This window comes from Asterias amurensis, chromosome 9 (assembly GCF_032118995.1).
Source record: "Asterias amurensis chromosome 9, ASM3211899v1".
NCBI classification, from domain to species: Eukaryota; Metazoa; Echinodermata; class Asteroidea; order Forcipulatida; family Asteriidae; genus Asterias; species Asterias amurensis.
In genome coordinates this window covers 6,144,334-6,166,051 of record NC_092656.1, presented here as the reverse complement: position 1 = coordinate 6,166,051, position 21,718 = coordinate 6,144,334, and the positions used below count along the sequence as shown (strand labels likewise).

The 21,718-nt window shown below is 39.4% G+C and overlaps 1 protein-coding gene across 4 annotated transcripts in view; it reads left to right on the top strand.

The window, feature by feature from the left end:
• Positions 1-20,330, top strand: part of LOC139942203 (uncharacterized) — a 33,548-nt gene extending 13,218 nt beyond the window's left edge. The window contains exons 1-2 of one of the 4 annotated variants that reach the window (XM_071938976.1): positions 2,151-2,273; positions 13,152-20,330. In XM_071938976.1, the coding sequence (XP_071795077.1) occupies positions 13,540-16,656 (3,117 nt within the window). In that variant the 5' untranslated portion in view covers positions 2,151-2,273; positions 13,152-13,539 and the 3' untranslated portion in view covers positions 16,657-20,330. Of the gene's footprint in view, positions 1-2,150; positions 2,274-6,646; positions 6,744-8,157; positions 8,214-13,151 lie in introns of those variants that run through there. The other 3 variants (XM_071938974.1, XM_071938975.1, XM_071938977.1) reach the window with 3 other exon arrangements.
• The last annotated feature ends 1,388 nt before the right edge of the window (positions 20,331-21,718 follow it).

Genomic DNA, 21,718 nt, shown 5'->3' with positions numbered 1-21,718 from the left:
TAAAACAAAGCAAACTCCCACAAATGACGTCAGCGGCATTGTCCTTTGACGCGCGAAGTCAACGGCAGAAGTGTTTTTAGTCGATAATTACGAAACATTCAGATGTGTACACATATCAAAATCATATTAAAGTGGTAAACAAGTGCATTATAAACAAGTTAAAATACAATTTCCATTAAAAACATTCCGCTCAGGTAGCTGTTTAAACCATCTCAATTCCCTGGGAGTATAAACACAGCCTGTGAACAAATTTGCTCTGCAATAAAGCCAAACCAATCACATTCACAAGAACCATCTCTGAGCTCAGATTAACCCCCGAGTGGTGAGAAGCAATTATGGTTAAGTGTCTTGCTCAAAGTCACAAGTGTCACGATCGGGATTCGAACCCACACTATGCTGAACAGAAGCACCAGAGCTTGAGTCCAGTGCTCTTATCCAATCGGCCACGACAACCCACGACCCTTTTGGAAGCAGCCGAGGGCCATTCACAAAGCAATAACATTCAACGCAAGACAAATTGTCACTTATACCAAAGTGAGTTGTATTGTGACATCACGATTTGCTTAGCAACAGCGACTAATTTACAGTGAAGATTAATCTAAGCTCTTAGTGAAATTAACTTGAGGTCTCGAAATCAAATTCGTGGAAAATTACTTCTTTATCGAAAACTACATCACTTCAGATGGAGCCGTTTTTCACAAGGTTTTATACTATCAACCTCTCCCTATTAATACTTACAAATTTAGGGTTTATGCTAATATTATTTTGAGTAGTTACCAATAGTGTCCACTGCCTTTAATAACATAATTGTTTGAAGCTTTGCATGGTGCGGAAAACAGGAAGAAACTATAAATAAATAGTAAACTTGCGGGTACAACCATGTGTAAATCTCTTTAGTGTGAGTGTTTGCTCTGAGAAGAGCCGGTGTGGTATCGACGTTTCAAACAGTATACCCAACTCGTCTTCAGGGGTTTACTAATAACTGCCTGGGCCTGGGTCAATCGTAATTTGCCCGGCGTGACCTTGTCACGGTGACCTTGTCACGACACAGTCTGCAGTCTCAGAGAAGAAAACCGTAAACTGATCGGTTTTGAGTGGTTCTGGGCGCAATTTCATAGAGCTGCTAAGCACAAAAATTTGCTCACCATGAAATTTCTTCCTTGCATTAACACAGGATTACCAACCACATTTCACTTGTTGCATTTTGCTTGTTACTGGTATTCAGCTGTTGTTTGCTTATCCTGAAAATCACGTGGAAATTTGGTTGGTAATCCTGTATTTATCAAGGCAAAAATTTCATGCTAAGCAAATGTTTTTGTTTAGCAGCTCTATAAATGACAATAAAAACTTATTTCATGAAAAGAGTACCTTTTTTTCACCGAAAATGTAAATCTGATAAAGGTTTCAGACATAAAGCCTTTATCAGTCATCTGAAGGCACACAAATAATGGAATGAGGGTGGTTTTTCTTATCAGTATTTTCTAGCATCTTCGATGACCAAGAGCCCAACTTTTCACAGGTTTGTTATTGTATTGAGACACACCATTACCAAAGTTGTCCTGTGCTTGTTATAACCACCAACACCTCAACCGACAGCACAACCCGTTAAAAAAAAACAAAAAAAAAACAGGTTTTCAAAAAGCCGCCATATATAGTTAACAGACTATTAAAGTCACTGGAAAAGATAATTTATTATTAAGGGTAGGAGGACGCCCGGTAAAAAGAAAGCGACACATAATGTGCTGTCGCGACGATAGTCAAAAAACATCTTTTTTTGTGTGGAAACCATTTAACCTTAATTACTGGGGGACGATGCCCGCAACATCCCGTCCCAGGGCCGCTGGTGCTTGACTGATTATAACCGATACTTAACAGGGAAATTTTGTTCAGAGGTGCTGGTAGGAAAGCAGATCAACTCGCATACGCACGCCAACTCGTACGCAGTGTTAACTCGTACATCAATAATTGGTCAACTCGTAGCCTACGCCTGTCAACTCGTACACCAATGATGGTCAACTTTGTGCGACCACCATCTCGTACGCACACGAACTCGTACGCACACCCAGCCGTACACACGTGTACGCAAGTGTATTTCTATGTGTTTAAACACCTCCATGGTTTAAAGTACCGTGCACTTGGGTTTTTATTTCTTCAAAACGAGAACAGTATGAGCATAGAGAAAGGATGTTATAGTTACAGGTACTAGTTCAGATGAAATGAATTTGAGAAGGCAACCTTCAATGTTATCTACATATCAGTTGTGAACTAAACCGGTAAGTGCTTGACAAGTTATTGATGTTAAAGAGTTAAAAGCAGCGGACACTATTGGTAATTACTCGAAATATTTATTAGCATAAGACTTTACTTGGTAACCAGTAATGGGGAGAGGTTGGTAGTATAAAACACTGTGAGAATAGGCTCCCTCTGAAGTAACATAGTTTTTGAGAAAGAAGTAATTTTCTACGAATTTTATTTCGAGACCTCAGATTTAGATTTTGAGGTCTCGAAATCAAGCATCTGAAAGCACATAACTTCGTGTGACAGGGGTGTTTTTTCTTCCATTATTATCTCGCAACTTCGAAGACCGATTGAGCCCAAATTTTCACAGGTTTGTTATTTTATGCATATGTTGAGATACACCAAGTGAGAAGATTGGTGTTTGGCAATTACCAATAATGTCCATGTCTTTAATAGCCGTACGATGTGCGTATATAAACTTGACCTCTGATTTAACTCCATCTATACATGGTAATACGTTGGTATGTATCTATTATAAACCTTAAAGGCACATGGACACGTTTGGTAAGTGTCCAAATAACAAACCTGTGGAAATTCGGGCTCATTATTGGGCATCGAATTTGCAAAAGAATAATGCAAGATAAAACACCCTTATTGCACAGATGTGTGAGCTATCAGATGCCTAAAAAGAGATTAGGGTCTGAAGTCTTTTAAATATTTTAGTGAGAAATTACCTCTTTCTCAAAACCCACGTAACTTCAGAGGGAGCCGTTTCTCACAATGTGTTCATAACTATCAATAGCTCTCCATTGCTTGTTACCAAGTAAGTTTTAATGCTGACATTTATTTTGAGTAATTGCCGATAGTGTCCAGTGACTTTAAATGCACAAAAACGAACGCACCGAGCTCTTAACCTAGACACATGTTCAGCTGTAATTATGTGCGACAATGACATCAGAAATGTGCACAGTAACATGTTGTAGGTACCAAATTGTTTTAATGAAAGTCTCCATATTGATAACATGTATGATTGTTGTGATTCTGAAAAAACTTCAAACTTCAAACAATTTATTGACCAAATTGTTCTGGCGTCACTCGACGTGTCAACTGCGCCATTTTGACAGCCTGATCCCCCCCCCGTGAATAATGGCGCAACCATCTTTATTCTTTCCCATTCAATTCATGGTAACCAAACCGAGGCTGAAAGGGCATATAGTCTGGTTCCTAAAGAACAATGAATGTTGTATAGCATCCATTACTGCGGTTGGATACAGCGATTGGCCACGGTTGTCGTTGCCCTTTTGTTTGACCGTTTGACTATGTTACTGTCTGACTGTTTCGCGCGCAATCGTTTTACAATAGAACTCAGTTCCACATGATTCCACGAATACTGTATTCAGAAAGTCGAATCACATTTCTATGGCAACGCAAGGATGTCTGCCACGCCTATACCCAGGCATGCGTTTACATAATATGTATGTAATTGCATATTAGCAGTAACGTCTGGGGTGACGTGTTCATGTACACGTGTAAAGTAATCCATCATGGCGGGCGATAAACTAGTAACGTCATCTGAATAATAACAATAACATTTCCTTGTATAGCTCATTTTTACAATAACCGTATCAATGCGCTTTCCAGTAGTGTGCGGATCATTGCGCTAATCTTTCTCAGCTCTCCATTCTTCTGCAGCCCTGAGCTGCCGTGGCGCTCCGAAGGTTTTTTCATACACAATATCAACCTTATACCCTCGTATATAGGTACCCATTTATACCCCTTGGTGAAGAAAGACCAGTATAGTAAAGCATCTTTCTCAAGTACGCAAGTGTACTTGAATTCGATGTTCTTAACCACCCAGCCATGATACCCTACCTGGAAACCTGACACCGACCATGGGAAAAGGGGTCCTCGGTCGTTCCCGTGCGTGATCGATCTCACAGCACAATGCTTGTTGCTGAGCATGCCTTGCTCGCCCAATCCCTAGGATTGTCTAGCTGTCTAAAATTATATCCAATATTGTCTACATCACATAGAGTAACATTCTACATCGCACATAATGAATCCAAGTCTACGCACGCCGCTGCTACGGGCACTATATATGTTTGGTAATTACTCAAAATATGTATTAGCATAAAAACTAAATGGTGACGAGCAATGGAAAACTGTTGTTAGTGTAGCACCTTGTGAGAAATGACTCCCTTTGAAATTGAGTCAGAGGTACTTTTCTCACTAAAATATTAAAGACTTCAGCTGAAGCCCTTTCATACCTACCTGGAAGCAAACACATTTTGTTCAACAATGGTGATATTTTTCTCTCATTTTCTTTGTTATTCTTGCAACTTCGATGACCAATTGAGCCCAAATGTTCATAATGTTCGTTATTTTATGCATATGTTGGAATACAACAAGTAAGAATACTGGTATTTTACATTTAAACGTGTCCAGTTCAATTAATGGACGCCACCTCCAGCTCTTTCCGATTTATTGCCAGTCAAAACAAAAGTCTTTCGAAATTGTGAGCAGCGTTCTCAAACCCAGTCATAATATGTAATATATAAAAATAAAAATAAAAAATAAAAACCTGGGTTAAGTCAACACTTTTGTTGTGTAATTAATTAATTTTAGCAAAAAAAAAAATAAAATAAAAATACGGTCCTCGACTCTCACACTCCACGTACCTGGTATCTCGGCTCGCTTTTTTGGGAGACATTGCAACTCGTCTATGACATAACCACTTGACCTAAGAACACAAAAATAATACATTTTTGTCATATGACATAATGTAAGATATCTCTTTTTATAGGCGGAAACTATAAATAAAAAAGTAAACTTGCGGGTTAAACCGTGTAAAAATTTTTGTTGTGGCCGGAAGTGTTGGCTATGAAGAGCAGGTTTTGTCTCAAAGTTTCGAACAGTATACTCTGCTCGTCTTCGGGAGAATGCTATTGCTAGGCTCCCGATTGTTATGATGCTTTAGTGCTTCAAAAAGGAAATGATAACAACCCCTTTTAAACAGGAATTGCCCGACAGATAACTAACCAACAACAGACCTTGGAAGTGTGTGAGAATATATATATATATATTTTTTTGCAGAGCGCTAATGAGAAGAAACCTAACGCCTGATTTCGTTTTCCTTAGCTCTTTATAGTTTTATGAATTATACAAATCTGATGCTACATGGAAGTTCTAACGTCGTATGTCTGTCACTTATGTTATACCCTCCCTACAAATATTTTTTAAACAAGTATTATAAAATAAATTAACGCAAAAAAAAGTTAATGGCCTGACGTTTCGACCCTAGCAGAGTCTTTTAGCCTTCGAGAAAGACTCTGCTAGGGTCGAAACGTCAGGCCATTAACTATTTTTTGCATTTATACTCGCTCTCGGTCCATTTGGTTGAGAAGTTGTTTGCAACAGCTAATTCTACTTTCTCAAAATAAATTAACAACATAATAAATAAACTAAAAATGCATTCTGAGTGCAGGGCGTCGTATGTTAGCAGTTTGGCTGCTCTTGAAACTGGAGGTGTTGATGAAGTCGTGATAATGCCAAAGCACTCATCAACTCCAGTTCATGCATATGCATGTCATAAGGGACCATTGCCTGCAAGCTTTGCTTCTTAAATGGATCCCTCCGCAGTGTCAACATTGTTATACATCTATTTCTTCAAACCTATGTTGTGAAACGATTATTTCTCATTGTTGTAATAGTTTCTTGTGACTGCTGTTTGATATTGTTTTTTTTTGTTTTTCGATACTGTGGAAATAAAATGAACCTTGAACCTTGAACGAAGTCGCCTACTCCCGAAGTGCCCCATTTTGGGCACCTCGTGAACACGTGTTTCAAAATTCTTAGCGTTTGTGCCGTTCATCAACTCGAGTAATAAACTCAGTCTAATAAAGAAAATGCGGTTGATTTTGATACCTGTGACTGAATAAAAAACGACGACAAGAAAGACAAGTTGAGTTTTCCTACCAATGTACATGTTAACGTTTCTGGCACTTCGTGAAATTGGTCACGTACAGCACTGGGCCAGAGGCGCCGTGGTTTAACCAGTAGAGCGCGAAGTGGTTGTTGGTTTACTGTTGGTTTTCCATTTCATAAACAGGGTAACAAACGGTGCTTGATGTGGTTTGGGTGTGGCAAATACACAACTCTATTTTGTCTTCGTTGTGTGTGCTTGAGGAATGCTAAGGTTTTTTTTTTTCTATTCAAGACAAAAATAGTGGTTGGGGAACATTATTGGGGGATACCCTCGCCTGCACCATTACCATGCTTGGTGCATTGTGTAGGCTTCAAAGGATGTTGTCCTCTATATTATTGGGGACCCACAAAGCGTGACGTATCCGTCCGGGTTGCATAAACCATAAACCACGTAAAGTACCATAGAGAAAAGTACCGTCGTACACAGCAATGGCGTATATACGGCTTGATTGAGGACCAGTAGTTTTATGGAAATTTTAACGGAATTGTGTAAACCGGTAGGCCTATAGGTCATACGATCCGTAAGTATATGTGTTTACCGTGTTTACAATTTGTTGATAATTAATGTAACGTACTGTTGCCATTTTAAGATCCTGTGTGTTACTACCGCGCCCGACTTAACTACTGGTTGCGTGTTGCACTGTATATGCTGTTCATGCGTGAAATCGCGCTAATGGCGGCCACGTCTGCCGTTGCGTGTTCGTTTATGATCTACACAAAAGAGAGGCGTGCGGATGGCTACTTCTAGAAACTATAAGGCTCCCCGTTGCCTTCATAGTTTCTAAAAGTAGCGGATGGCCACCATGTGAATACTTCATATCTGTTTGAGTACTGTTGATTCTGAAAAGAACCGGAAGTTAACGGCTCAATAGAGCAAATCAAACTGGTTCTTTTTCAAAACCAACATTTATTCACTTACAATTAGAGATAACCACATGGTGTTACCGCAAAGCTCTCTGAGTTACACCATAGAGAATTGTCCTTGCTCTATCTACCTCCATGCTCTATCTACCTCCATTACTTCCTTCATGGTTATACCAGGGAGTATGGTTTACCGTTAGGCTCCACCATGCAAAGTTTCAAATCCAACTTAATAATATGCTCATTATTCAAGGCAAGGACTGAACGCGACAAAATCTAGTACACATGGCTTATATAGCTATATATTTATTTTACAAGAAACCAAATTGCACGATAAAACCGCTAAATAGCCATCATGTGCGTAGTAAACCATGGAGGTAGGAATTAATAACTAATGCAGGTTTAGTAAAGCATTTTCACAGGTGAGTAAGTTTGGACAGAATGCCGAAGTAAAGAGGCAAGGTGGGAGCTCGAGCGTTATCTGTTGTTGGAGAACGAATACCGTAAATATGGGATTATAAACCGCCCGGCATATAAACCGCGCATCCCCATAGATAAATGTTAAGGTGTCTGCGTAAAAAACCGCCCGCACATGAACCGCATGAGTTGAAAAGGGTACTCGTGGGCGCCATTTAAAAAAAAATATATTCGAACAAAGGTGAAAGGCTTTGAAAGAAACCGTTGAGCCAACCTGATCCCCATGTGCTCTATGCCAAATGAAAAACCATCACACAATATAAAGTGCTAATGTCAGTACATGTAAACGATGGAGCCATTTCTTGTTCGGTTCAACACAAATCCAATGTTGGCAACGTGTTGCGTCCCGTAGGTGAACACCATAATACATAAGTGCGTATGTATCATTAATTGATGATGGCTGGAAGCTCTATTGTCAGTAGGGGAGGGTTCCCAAAATTTTAAGCCGCCCTTTTAGTAAAAAGGATTGGGCATCGATTTTCCGTGGCACTTATGTTGAATATATACAGAGCTTCGTCCGTTGCTTGAAGAAACCAAAGACGAATATGCATTGCCTCAACCACGGGTTTATTCTTAGACTTCAGTGTCGCCTGTTAGCTTTTAGTTGGGCCCTCCGAGAATGTAGAGGGTGGTTTCACTAGCCTTGAATAAAGGTAAGGTTTGGAAATATATAACAACCTTCTCCTTTGCATGGTTTAATATTAATAATAATAAATAATAAATAATTAACCATTCTTATATAGCGCATAACACATAGTAATAAAACATGTCCCTAAGCGCTCTTGAGAAAAACACAACAGAATACAAAGACAAGATGTACTGGGTAACAAACAAAATGGATGAATTAAATGTTAAATAAGTGCGTCTTTAAAGCAATCTTAAACTTAACAATGGAGTCAATGTTTTTTATGTGTTCCGGGAGATTGTTCCATAAGGTTGAGGCAGTGTGAACGAAGCTGCGTTCACCATATGATTTGGTCATCACTGATGGAATAACAAACAACTTTTTCTTATTAGAACGAAGATTTCTACAAGGTGTGTACAATGTTAACAGCTCGGTCAAATAAGGAGGCGCAAAATCATAAAAACATTCATATGCTAACAACAATATTTTTAATGAAATGCGAGAGTGAATAGGTAGCCAGTGTAAGTCTCTTAGAATAACACACACAGAGCGGGCTCTGGGTTCACAACTGAATTGCTGATACTGTTTTAATACGTCTCCCTTTGGCCGGCACACTCTATTTTCTATTTAGAATAAGTTTTCAGTGCAAATACGATTTATAAAGGTTTGCGGTAGCACCATGTTATGATATTTCTAAATAAATTGGGGTGGTTCTGAAAATTTAACTCGACGTTTCGAGCAGTATGCTCTATCTTCTTCTTGAGCAAGAATGCACACATGTGTATAAGATATCCACATCGTTTAAATAATTAAGAGTATTACATCCTAGCTTTCAAAAATTACTATACAATACATAATTGTTGAAGGCTCTTCCAATACAGTAGTCACGTTTTACTGACAAACTATGGGAAACAGTTTGTCAAGGATTTTTTTCTACAAAACTTTTATACGAAATCGAAATATTAAAGAATGTGCTTTTGTAGGGGGTCTTCAGCTATTGTTTCTCTTCATTAAGAGTTTTGAGAAAAATGAAATTTCTTTCTCAAATGTTCAAAGATTTCAGGCCTGGAGTCTTTTTAAGGCATATTCTCTTGCAACTCCAACGACCAATTTAGTCAAAATTTCCACAGTTGTTTATTCGTGCATTTGTTGGGATACACCAAATGAGAACACAAGTCATTGACAATTACTAAGCGTGTCGAGTGCATTTAAGGACACTATTAGCGCCACTGTTCCATTGCTAATTGCCAATTATTAATTCAAGCTCGTTATTACCTTTATTTGCAAGCGGCATATAAGTCTTTTATTCACCAGTCATAAAACCATATACTTCAACACGTATTCCATTTTGAAAGTCTAAATTGAATGTGAAGGTCGTATTGACTGTAATTTACAATTAAGAGGTCTATTAATTTCAAGTTGATATTTAATGAAGCAGGTATTGAAATTAAATAATAAACCTACAGAATATACGATGTCACCAGACTAGTGAGTCCGTGCAAAATATAGAGGAAGGTCTGACACATGGGAAGGTTTCATCAAAAATAAATACAGTGTAAAGAAGAATTTGAAAATTTAACATAAATTTCTGACTAAATTAAACATGCTTGGCAAACTATTGAATTACCCCATTCGATTGTCCAACAAATTATAATGACTTGGATCGGGCGAGTTTGTCTATAAACAGCGTTTGAAAACGTTTGGGATGAAACGCATGTTGGCAGAATAATGATAACTTGACGCAACGGTTCCATATGAATGCTACACTTAAAACAGATGGACAAAGTGTGTAACATTTTAAAACATTATTCACACAAAATATTGTTAATTTTGTTGAACAAAGCAACCACTGATGCGAGGTATATTTATTTATTTAATTGAAAGTATGTATAGAAATTTTGAACTTGGTCCCAACATCTGTTGAACGTTTGATTGTTTTGCTTATACGGGCGGTCATACAGATTGCCAACAAGTGCGGTTTGGTTATCAACAATGGAATGTTCGTGACATGTCGTACAAAACGGTGCCCTATGTATCAATCACCATACCCAAATACCGTTATAGAGGATCGAAGGAAAGTCATATACGTCTGGTAATCACTCTTAACAGCAGAAGACACTATTGGTAATTGCTCAAAATAATTACTAGCATAAAACCTTTATTAGCATAAAACCTTACTCGGTAACGAGTAACGGGGAGAGGTTGATAGTCTAAAACATGGTGAGAAACGGCTCCCTCTGATGTAACGTAGTTTTCGATAAAAGGAGTACTTTTCCACGAATTTGATTTCGAGACCTCAGATTTAGAACTTGAGATCTCGAAATCAAGCATCTGAAAGCACACAACTTGTGACAATGGCGTTTTTTTTTCATTCATTATAATCTCGCAACTTCGACGACCGATTGAGCTCAAATTTTCACAGGTTTGTTATTTTATGCATATGTTGAGATACACCAAGTGAGGAGACTGGTCTTTGACAATTACCAATAGTGTCCAGTGTCTTTAAAAATGAATGGCAATACAAACTTTCGTTTAGTAGCCTTCAGCAGCTTTCGATAGTACAAATCGTTTTGCGAAACTTTTCACTTGAAGTAATGTGTATACATGTAATTGTCAAAATCAGTTCTATGCCCCAAAAATTAGAATTTCAAATTCTAAAGCTGAGGTCTCGAAATCGAAATCGTGGAAAATTGCTTCTTTCTCGAAAAATACATTACTTCAGAGGGAGCCGTTTCTCACAATGTTTTATACTATCAACTTCTCCCCATTAGTCGTTACCAAGAAAGGTTTTTTGCTAATAATTATTTTGAGTAATTACCATTAGTGTCCCTTGCCTTTAAAAGCTCTGTGATTTTCCCCCTTTTCCTGAAAAACTTAAATACTTATGAAGCTGATACCTCTACAGGTAAATTTGTTTTGATTCACAGTGAGTAGGGATTCATACCATTGCGAGAAACTTGATCTACAAGAGGTATCAAGACCTTTCAAGGTATGTTTCACGAGGCGTGTTATACAATTCAAATCTCAGGTTATATTGGACATGAGAACGTAAGGGCCAGAGTCAAAATTGTCAACATCTCTATTTTCATAGTACGTTTCCTGACAACTGAAGGCTGTAATAATGTTCTGATCATTACATTCTGCAATTATGTGATGTTAAAATGCGGTTAAAAGTGCGGCAATTTAAAACAAATTTGGGACAAATGTCGTATTTATTAAAAAAGTTTGCCGTACTTAAAGGAACGCAAAATGGCGACGCGGAAGAATATTGCAAATTTAGAGTAATGTATCTTGATGTCAATTTGAGCTGTGACTGTGTTTCTGTGTAAATTTTTACTAAAATGACGCCTTTTATGCATGAAGATTATAATAGTGTGACTATAGAGAACAACGAAATAATTTATTCTACACAAAATGCTAGTTTTGTTTTGATGTGATGACATTCAGTGATCCGTTTTTTAGTGTGTGTTTTTTTTCCCTTTCTTTTCAATAATGACATCATATAGGCCTAAGAGTGGAGACCGTTATACTTAAACTAGAAAAAAGGTTCAAACGAAAGAGCACATTATTACGATATTCACACTTCTCGTTTATCACGGTGCATCCATCTTATTCGAATCATTGTAAAACCAAGGCTGGAAGAAGAAGAAAACAAAACTGGTCCGTCAACTACAACTAATTTTACAACACACACTCTACCTTTCCACGCCCATCCTGTCCGCCATTTTGGGAGGCAAAATGTACGATTGACTCCTAAAATGGCAGACAGGGTATAGACGCGTATTGTGCGCATCCAGGGCCAAATTTCATAGAGCAGCTAAGCACAAAAATTTGCTTAGCATGAAATTCCTTCCTTGATAAAAACAGGATTGCCAACCAAATTTCCATTTTTGCATATTACTTGTTACTGGTATTCAGCCTTTGTTTGCTTACCCTGAAAATCACGTGGAAATTTGGTTGGTAATCGTCTGGTTTTATCAAGGAAGAAATTTCATGCTAAGCAAATGTTTGTGCTTAGCAGCTCTATGAAATTGGGCAGAGGTCACTCGTGAACTTTCTGATTGGGTGACCAGCAATGTGCGGTACCCTTCATATGAACCCTCGTCCGGATACTAAACAAGCTTTGATGGAATTTTTCATCGATTTGACAATTACTTCAAAGTTCTAAAGGCAGTGGACACTTTTGCTAATTACTCAAAATAATTATCATCATAAAACCTTTCTTGATTACCAGTAATGGGGAGAGGTTGATAGTATAAAACATTGTGAGAAACAGCTCCCTCTGAAGTGACGTAGTTTTCGAGAAAGAAGTCATTTTCCACCAATTTGATTTCGAGACCTCAGATTTAGAATTTGAGGTCTTGAAATCAAGCATCAGAAAGCACACAACATCGTATGACGAGGGTGGTTTTTCTTTCATTATTATCTTGCAACTTTGACGACCGATTGAGCTAAAATTTTCACAGGTTTGTTATTTTATGCATATGTTGAGATACACCAAGTGTGAAGGCTAGTCTTTGACAATTACCAAAGCTGTCCACTACCTTTAAATGTAATCTTTCTGTTGCACAAATGTCAATAGTGAAACTTTCGTGAGTTACGTGAACTTTCTTAGTTGGTGACCAGCAATGTTTGTTACACTTCAGATTAACCAGACGATTTACAAAGATATCAAATACCTTGTCCTTTTTGTTTTGCACAAAGGTCATTTTACAATCTTTCGCGAACTTTTTGAACTGCTTGTTTACACTTCAGATGACCCAAATGATTTGACACTAGTTTCAAAGATCTAGTTCTTCATTTGTATTCTTTCTGTTTTGCACAAAGGTCAATGTGTACACTGTCGCGTATTTCGTGAACTTTCTGAACGGTTGTCCAACAAAGTTCGGTACCCTTGAGATAAACCAAACAATTCAACAATGATTTTTAAAGATCCATGTGTTTTTTTTTCTGTTTGTACTTTCAGACTGATGATAATGCTGAAATAATCTCGTGGGATTCTCTCACCTTCAATCATGATGTTCCCGTGTGAACAGGCAACCTGAGTCAACCATGCCCTTACCCTATCTTAGATACCGTGTTGATTCAAAGTGATGTCGTGTATGCTCTTGCCTTGATAAAACTCCAGGTGGACATCGAACCTGGCATCAGTCAATGCACTTGATGGACAGACTGAACATTGAATGCACTATCGCATTGTTATTATAACACATGGTGACACAGCAGAAAGTAGATACCCTCATCGATGCATATAAATGCAGGCGTGGTGTTAAGGAGTGGGTGCTTATTGTTAGAGCAGACAATCAGCTCCCGAAGTCAGTGAGGAAGGGTGTGCCAGAGTGGTCGGTTTGGATATGAACAGCCACGAGCGTGTAATGTCCGATAGAGATTTACACCCTTGTGTACAAGAGGCATCGCCAGAAACACATCCTTTCAACCCAGAAGCACCACCAATGCAGCCGATCATGTATAACACCAGAGCACCATACCAGTATCAGTCTTCGGTATCGGCAGTTCACAAACTACAACAATTTGCAGCCAATAATAATAGTACAATGAACCCCGGAGCAGCCAATTATTCCAGGCGCTCTTTGGTATCTACGAGTGCCTTCTCGGACCCCACTATGAACTGGTCGACAGCAGTACAGAAAACAACGATACGAGAGATGCAGCAGCAACGTGTCGTAACCGGCAATCCGATGGTCCTTGACAAACGCCCCCAGCATTGGCCAGGTGGGATCGGCCTGCCACCACCGTTGAAAGAACTTACTCAAAGCATTCCTTACTCACACAATCAGAGTGTTCCCCAACACTTCAGTCCGTTTCAAGAATTCCCGGGGAAATCAGCAGGGAATTCCATGTTCCCAAATAGCTCCGCACAGCAAAGAGGTTGTCCTGATCAGCAATACGGAGGGTATCATCACAGTGCCTTCACAAGACCGTCCGTGTCAACTTCGCCTGTTAATTCACTCGACGTGGAGATAAACCGTCTCCGGGGAATGATAACAAGAGTCGAGATGTTGAGAGAGAAGTACAAGTACCAAGAGGGCGCATTAAACTACCCTAACGCCCTGCCCGGTCCTACAATAAGGACCAATAGTAGGCCTATCCCAATGTGGTACAACGGTCAGCCCAGACCACCGGCGGACCTCTACCGGTACCCAGACATGCAACCAGTCAAGCCGGAGGCTTTTAAGAATCACCATCCAAACTCCGGAATGAACAAACCGAGTCGCAGGCAGCATCAGGTTGCTCCGGAACGACGATGTCTTAAGTCACCCGAGCACACGCAAAGAACAGCCTTCTCGGACTTTAATCACTACGGTGGAATGCGTGCTCCGGAGAGGCGGTTTCCAAAGTCACCCGAGCACACACAAAAAGCTGCCTTTGTGGACTTGAATCGATATGATGGAATGCCTAAGATTGTTGATGTGCGTAGCTTGGCTGTTGAAGTGCAGCAGGGACAACATAACAATCAGAAAGAGTCTCAGAATTGTCAAGCGTACAGCATGAAAGTTTCACCGACTGCAAGGAGCTGCATTAGGCAAACAACAGATACGAGGAAAGAAACAAGAAGCGTGGACTCACATGACAGTGGTGTTGAATGCACGTCCTCGCCAACAGAGACTCAGTCCAAAAAGAACAGACAGTTTGTGTACGGTAGGACTTCATCTGAACTGCCTACAGATGATGAAGTATTGGTTAGAGAGGAACATCGAATCTCGATGTACCATTACCAGGGACCTTACGCAACCACCAGCATTGCTCGCTCTGCTGAAGGTCACTGTTTACCTGGTCCAAGAACGACCTCTCCCCCACGCACAGAACCCAGAAATCAGAACCCACGAAAGCGTTTGTCAAACACTGCGAACGAAACCGAATTGATGGTCAAGAAGGCAAAAGCTACGGAAGGTGTCAACTGTATCGACAGGCTTAAGACGACTTGCCCAGTGTCCGTGTCAGGAAGGTGCGACCAAGCTCTCGATCTATCCTTGAAGAAACGGAAAGGTAACAGTGACACACAAGTAAACGGTGTAAGGATTAAAACAGAACCATTTAGTACACCAATTGATTCACCCGTATCTAGTATGTGTTCCTGTGCCGACCGGCACAGTCCGGATCTCTGCCCCTCCAGAGCGCTACATCAGCACAAGGTCACCAAAGAAATCCCGAAACGGAACACCTCCGGGGAACAATCCCAGCAGCTTCTTGATGTAAGGAATCGCTTCTTGGCAAACTTTAGGAAAAAGGTTGAAGGCATCTTACATCAATCTTCCGACACAAAAGTACAATCCGATACCCTTGCCCAAGGGTCTAGCAGCAACGGTCAAAACAATACCTCAAATGATTTGGACAGAGGTGGGTCAAAACCATACACTGTTGACCATCTCGGTAAGAAACAAGCCAGGAACAAGTTGTCGCAAGATCCAGGACAGTTTCCACCGAAACCGGAATCCAACCCAAAGAGTCAAACAGTTCCCCTCTGTCTCGCACTAAAAGAGGGCTGCTTATGCATCGATGAACTGGTTTCTGAATCCATTCGCATGTCTAGATTGCCATCGCCGAGACGCGAAGAACTACCCTGGAGCTCGCCTCTTGTGATAGAAACAGATAACGAGAAGCCGTCCATGCCACAGTCCGGTGCGTGCCGTTCACCCGGCATACTGGTTATCAATCATGCTGAGACAGACACCAGCACTGTAAGCGCTGAGCCACACGGCCGAGCAGCCAAGCTTGACAGTCGCCCAATTAACTCGAACAGAGACTTAAACACCCCCTTTCGCGAGACACGAGCAACGCCACATAATGATGCTAAAACCTGCCCGTCACCCGCTCAAACAAAACTACCCGGTGCCACCGTTCGTGTTCGTCATCCAGAAGCTTTTTCTACATACCCGACCAGCAAAAAGTTCCAAAGGAACACCAGACTATATACTGAGGCTAATAAGTTGCACATAAAGTACAGTGCTTACAGAAATGAGAAGCTTAGTGAGGATGTTGGAAGCGAGTCTATAGTCACGGACCCCACAAACTCTGCCCCCATTTTTCAAATCCCCACCGAGGATGGGTTTCGCCGGCTCCGTAAAGAAGGTGGTAAAATACACGAGATCTACAGGGTGACAACCTCTATCCCAAAGGAGCCTCCTCCTATTAATAGCCGTAGGCTGCAAACTCCTCCCCACAGTAGCGTGCACTACCGAGAGATGTATTTCCCATGCGTCCTTAGATCTGAGGTCCCGTTCATACCAACGCACTTACTCGTTCAGACCCTCTTCCCGGGGGTCGAGGTGGCGACGGTTTGCAAAGCACTCCAGCAGTGCAATATTCTGAATCGCTATATGACTCGTAATGAACAGGAGTCATTAAAAGACGACTTAAGAGAACGAGGTGTCACCAGCTGTAAAATGGTACCCCTGGATGAGTTACATAATAACTGGGATGAGCTTCTGATGAATATAAGCATCGATTAAGCATAAATGTTATTGCTACTATTCTAACAAAAGTACTGTACAAGTCTGTTTTATAAACAAAAACTATACAACCTGTGACGGGATAAAAAACCAAAGACTGGGCATTAGTGTTTGTTCATTGGACGGTTGAATGGTCAATCAAGCACTAATGCTCAGTCGACTGGTCAATAATTAAACACTAATGCTCAGTTGACTGGTCAATTATCAAACACTAAAGCACAGTCGAATTGTCAATAATCAAACACTAATGCACGGTATGTGCGCTCGGACCGTTTTGTACAACTAATTACAATATTTTAATTTAATACAATGTTGTGTGTCATTTTGATTGCTGCTTACTGTAAACTATTTGGTAAACCTAGTTTGCATATTATTTATATAATTTTGGTTGCAGTTAGTATTCTTGTGTGGACACGTTTGGTAATTGTTAAAGACCATTATTCCCACTTGGTGTAACCCAACATGTGCACACAACAACAAATCTGTGAGAGTTTGGACTCGATTGGTCGTTGTAGTTGCAATAGTATAAATGAAAGAAAACACCCTTTTTGTTCAAATTTGTATGCTCGCAGAAGCCTAAAGTACAAGGCCTGCAATTACCTCTTTCTCAAAAGCTACGTTAGTTCAGAGGGAACCATTTCTCACATTGTTTTATACTATTGCTTGCTACCAAGTAAGTTTTCACGATGTAACGATTTTTTTATTGGTAATTTACCAAACGTGTCCAGTGCCTTAAATCAAATGCTTGTATTATAAAGATTGTTATATTATAATCACAGATTTATATAATTTCATCGCACACTCACTCTGAGGACTTTCCTTTGTTCTGTGCACTTCGGAATAGACCATTATTTTTCAACACTGTTCAAAAACCACCAATATATTACCTACACATGTCCACAAAGTGTTTCAAGTTGCCACATTGTGTTGACTTCTTGTTTTCGTATGTGACGCGTAAGCGCTATTCACACGACAGCAATTAACAGTGGTCCCTTGGTTAATTTTTAGCAAGGTTGTAAAATTTAGAAATTGTTTGACAAGATTTTACAAGAGACCTTGGACGGTACTCAAATTGTTGTCCTTCCACAAGAGGTACATTTTGTAAAGTTGAACAACCCTGATAAAACTTAGCAAGGGTCAAGGGACCCTTGCTATATGGCACTCTCGGTAGTTCATTCATTGACGACTACATGTATTTACATTATTGATAAAGACGCAGAAGAAGGGGGGCACAAGACAAAACTGAAGAACACTAAAGCATACTCCTCGATATGCCTTCGATTAATGTGCATTTGTTAGCGAATTGCCTAATGTGACTTTGAGAGGTGTTTTAAAGTAGTTTAAGAATGAACTAGAAATTATAATAATAATAGGAAGAGTTTTTCTTAGTTGTGAGGCTGCATCCAGAATGATCCCCATCCGAGACCGCTAAGATTTTGGTTCAGGCGGAAGATAAGGGACGTTGGCACTGCTCGTCCTAGGATGGGGGACTTTGAAACGCTAGATGGAAGTAGACTTATCAGCTAAAAAATGTTCATTGACCTGTTCGAAAATACACTTTGCGCAAGCGCTAACTATTGAATATGGTACTGCTGGTCTACCTAGCTCGTTGATTTGATCGCTTGCTAGACCAGCATGCACCTCATTCTACGCCCAATGCGCGCCTACTATACTAGAGTGCGTTGTGGCGACTCAAACCAACTCAACAAGTCGGTTACCGGTTGGTCTGAACCATAGATGTTATTCTATTCCATATCTATGGGCTTAACAGCATCGTCACCGCGCTCAACCGAGCACGCGAAAACGCTCACCCGATAACCAATGTTTCTGGTTGGGGTCACCAAAACGCACTCCTAGAGCATGCGGTCATAAACCATGTATATGGGTGACATAACCACGAGACGGGTGGGTGTTTTTTCCCCCAGGAACATCGTGGGTAATTATCTGCCTACGTTTGTCCTTGATAAAAAAACCTCCACCCGGATGAGCACGCCGGGGTCGACCCAGGGAAGCTAATCGAACGCACCATTTATGGATTTACCTTGTAAGTCTGCTGCCACCTAGCGTGTCTTGTTCCCACGTTCTGCTTTCCCTGAAATGTGTTTTGCATAAACACATTCCTGAGGAAGCAAGCCCATGAAAATGGGCCGTTACATTATTTGATTATTATGAGTTTATGAATTCAGCTTGAAGCCAGTGAAGATTGAAGAGAATAGATGTAAATACAGGTGCATGCCAGAGAAGAATGTTCATATGTATTTATTGTTAAATTTATTTTATTGTAACTGAAAAGTAAATGTGCAAATTTTGATTGTAATAATTGAAAGGTTTTGGAATGATAAAATACTATAAGATAACACGTGGAAATGTTCAAAGTGTTGTAATGGTTACATAAGTGGATAACAACATTTGACAATTTATTGGCCATGATTTGTTGACTTATTTACAATACACCGAATACTTTGGTTTCTCTTTTTACTACATTTGCTGGATTGAACAACGGAGAATGTGATAATAAATATATATATTTACAAACAAAATCATAGTATTTGTTTCCTAAAACGGACCGTAATATTAAAATGTAGGCTTTATAATGTGTAACGAAACTGTTCAACAGTTGAAAAGATTAAAAATTATGTCATTATTTTTCAAAGTTTTGTTAGACGTTTGTGAAAAGCAGTCCCAGACTGCATGTCGATGTGGTTGCATAAAATGCAAATGTCCGTGTAATAATCTACATTATGTTTTGTCATTTAAGGGGCATGTTGCTTTGGATCGGGCGAGTTTGAAACCGTTTGTTATGGTAAAATGCATAATGGCAAGAAAGATGTTTTTAAAGTAGAATATTGATCTACACAAATATGCCTCGAAATTGCGTGGTTTTCCTTTTGTTTTTGCGAACCAACACGATCGGCCATTTTGTGAAGTCAAAATTTTTACTCTCAAACTCGGCGTGTATGCTAGTTAGCGACGTATACAAGGAAAACCGTGCAATTTGGAGGCTTTTTGTGTGTGGACCGTTATATTCTACTTTTAAAACATCTTTCTAACCATATGCGTTTCAGAAAGAAAAAAAACGGTTTCAAACGCTTTTCACAGACCATATCGCCCGATCCAAAGCAACGTGTCCCTTTTGTTTGGTTATTATCTATAAAAAAAAAACACCTGTGGAGCCAAACTCACTTACCGTGAAATGAAACGTGGGTTAATGATCAAATAAAATTATAAAGTGATAATAAGTATAATTGCAATGAAGAGCGCATTAACACCATCTGAGGCTATTAGCTCTGTACTCTGAAAATAACTGCCGATTATGTGCTTAACGGGCACACCTGGCAAAAAGTTCATTTCATAGCCTCGCCTTTTGCTCAAAGCGGTTAGCAAGCAGCGAAAAGGGGCCTTAAAGCTCCTATTTTCTGCTTATTTTTTTAAATGTAATTTACACAAAAATGACGTATATTCTTCACCGAAGACGTCACGATTCACGGTCGTGTCCGGTGGAAAGACAGCGGCGTGTTTTTGGATTTTCTAGTATATTAACCAAGAAAGTCTGAATTTTTAGATATTTAGTGCCAATAACGAAATAGTAATTTAGGGGCTTTGTTTGTAAAATGTGAGACCTTAACTCTTTTTTTTTGTAAAAAAAAAGTATTCATTGTTTTGATAATGTCTTTACCAAGCAGAATTTTTGTGTATTTTTGTTGTTTCAAGATAAATAAATAAAATCATTTCTCAGATTTCCCCTAATATACCAGCGGGGGATGTCATGGAGGATAGATATATTGATAACATTATTTAGCATTTTTTTCTTATTACTTTTAAATATACAGAAGAATAAAGTCGTTTAAAGACATTGTTTGTCTTGAAGAGAGGTTACACGTCAGTCCACTTCAGTGGAAAAAAACATAATGCCTCTGGCGAGTTTTTTTTAAGGGCACTTGACACTTAATAGTACATGTGTGTTTTCACTTGGTGTATTATATCCCAACATATGCATAAAATAACAAAATGCAAGAGAAGAATGAAAGATAAAACACCCTTTGCACAATGTGTGCTTTCAGATGCCACATACAAGGCTGGCCTGAAGTCTTTTACAATTTGAGTGAGAAATTACTTCAGAGGGAGCCATTTCTCACATACCTATTTGGTATAATTATAGAAATACAATAATGCTAACAATTCGTGACTCTACAGAGTTTTACATAGCCGTAGACTTTATGTGGTGAATTCAATTGGTATAGAAAAGTAATCAGATTAGTGTGTATAGACAATGGAGGTTTACCTTTTGTCTGCCGCCACCAAGCGTCTCTATGTTGCCAGTTGAATGCAGCACACTTAGAGTTTTATGTACTTTGCAAACGTCTTATGGTAGTTACATCAGTCATAGGTGCTGCGAATAATATAAAATTTTAAAGAAATTATTTTTAAAATTGTCACTGAATTTATATTTCATTTATTACTACAGATGTGCACACTTCACAGTAGTTTCACAGAACATACCCCCCCCCCCCCCCCCCCACCCCACACACCTTTTTCCTCCCTGACGATATAGGTCTATATGTTTATGTTTTTATGTTCACCAAACTTGCCACTGTCGAGGGAATTTTTGTTCTTTCTAATTCAACTCAAAAAATGGAATCCTTAAAATTAAAATAAATCAGAAAACAACTTTTGAGGATGGCGTCCTAAAGTAGAGGAAAGGAAAACCTCTCTCACAGTTAGGAAATATCGCAACAAAAAGTTTGAGTTAGTTTTGGGTTCAAAATTTGAATTATATTTGGGTTCAATATCACCCCCATATTAAAAGCAACAATACACTACGACTGACGAACAAATTTTGTTTGAATTGGAACATATAAGGATTTATCCCACACGTCCCCACTAAAGTTATGGACTCATGCAGTCTATAAAATCAAAGTCCTCTGTTGGCCGATTTAAAACCGCTTTCAAAACCATCTTATCTCCCAGTATATGGAAGAATTTACAAGTACATTTGTATTTTGTCTTGGTTTAAATGTGCTGTATTTTGCTTGGTACCTCTTTTATTGACCGTGTCGTAATG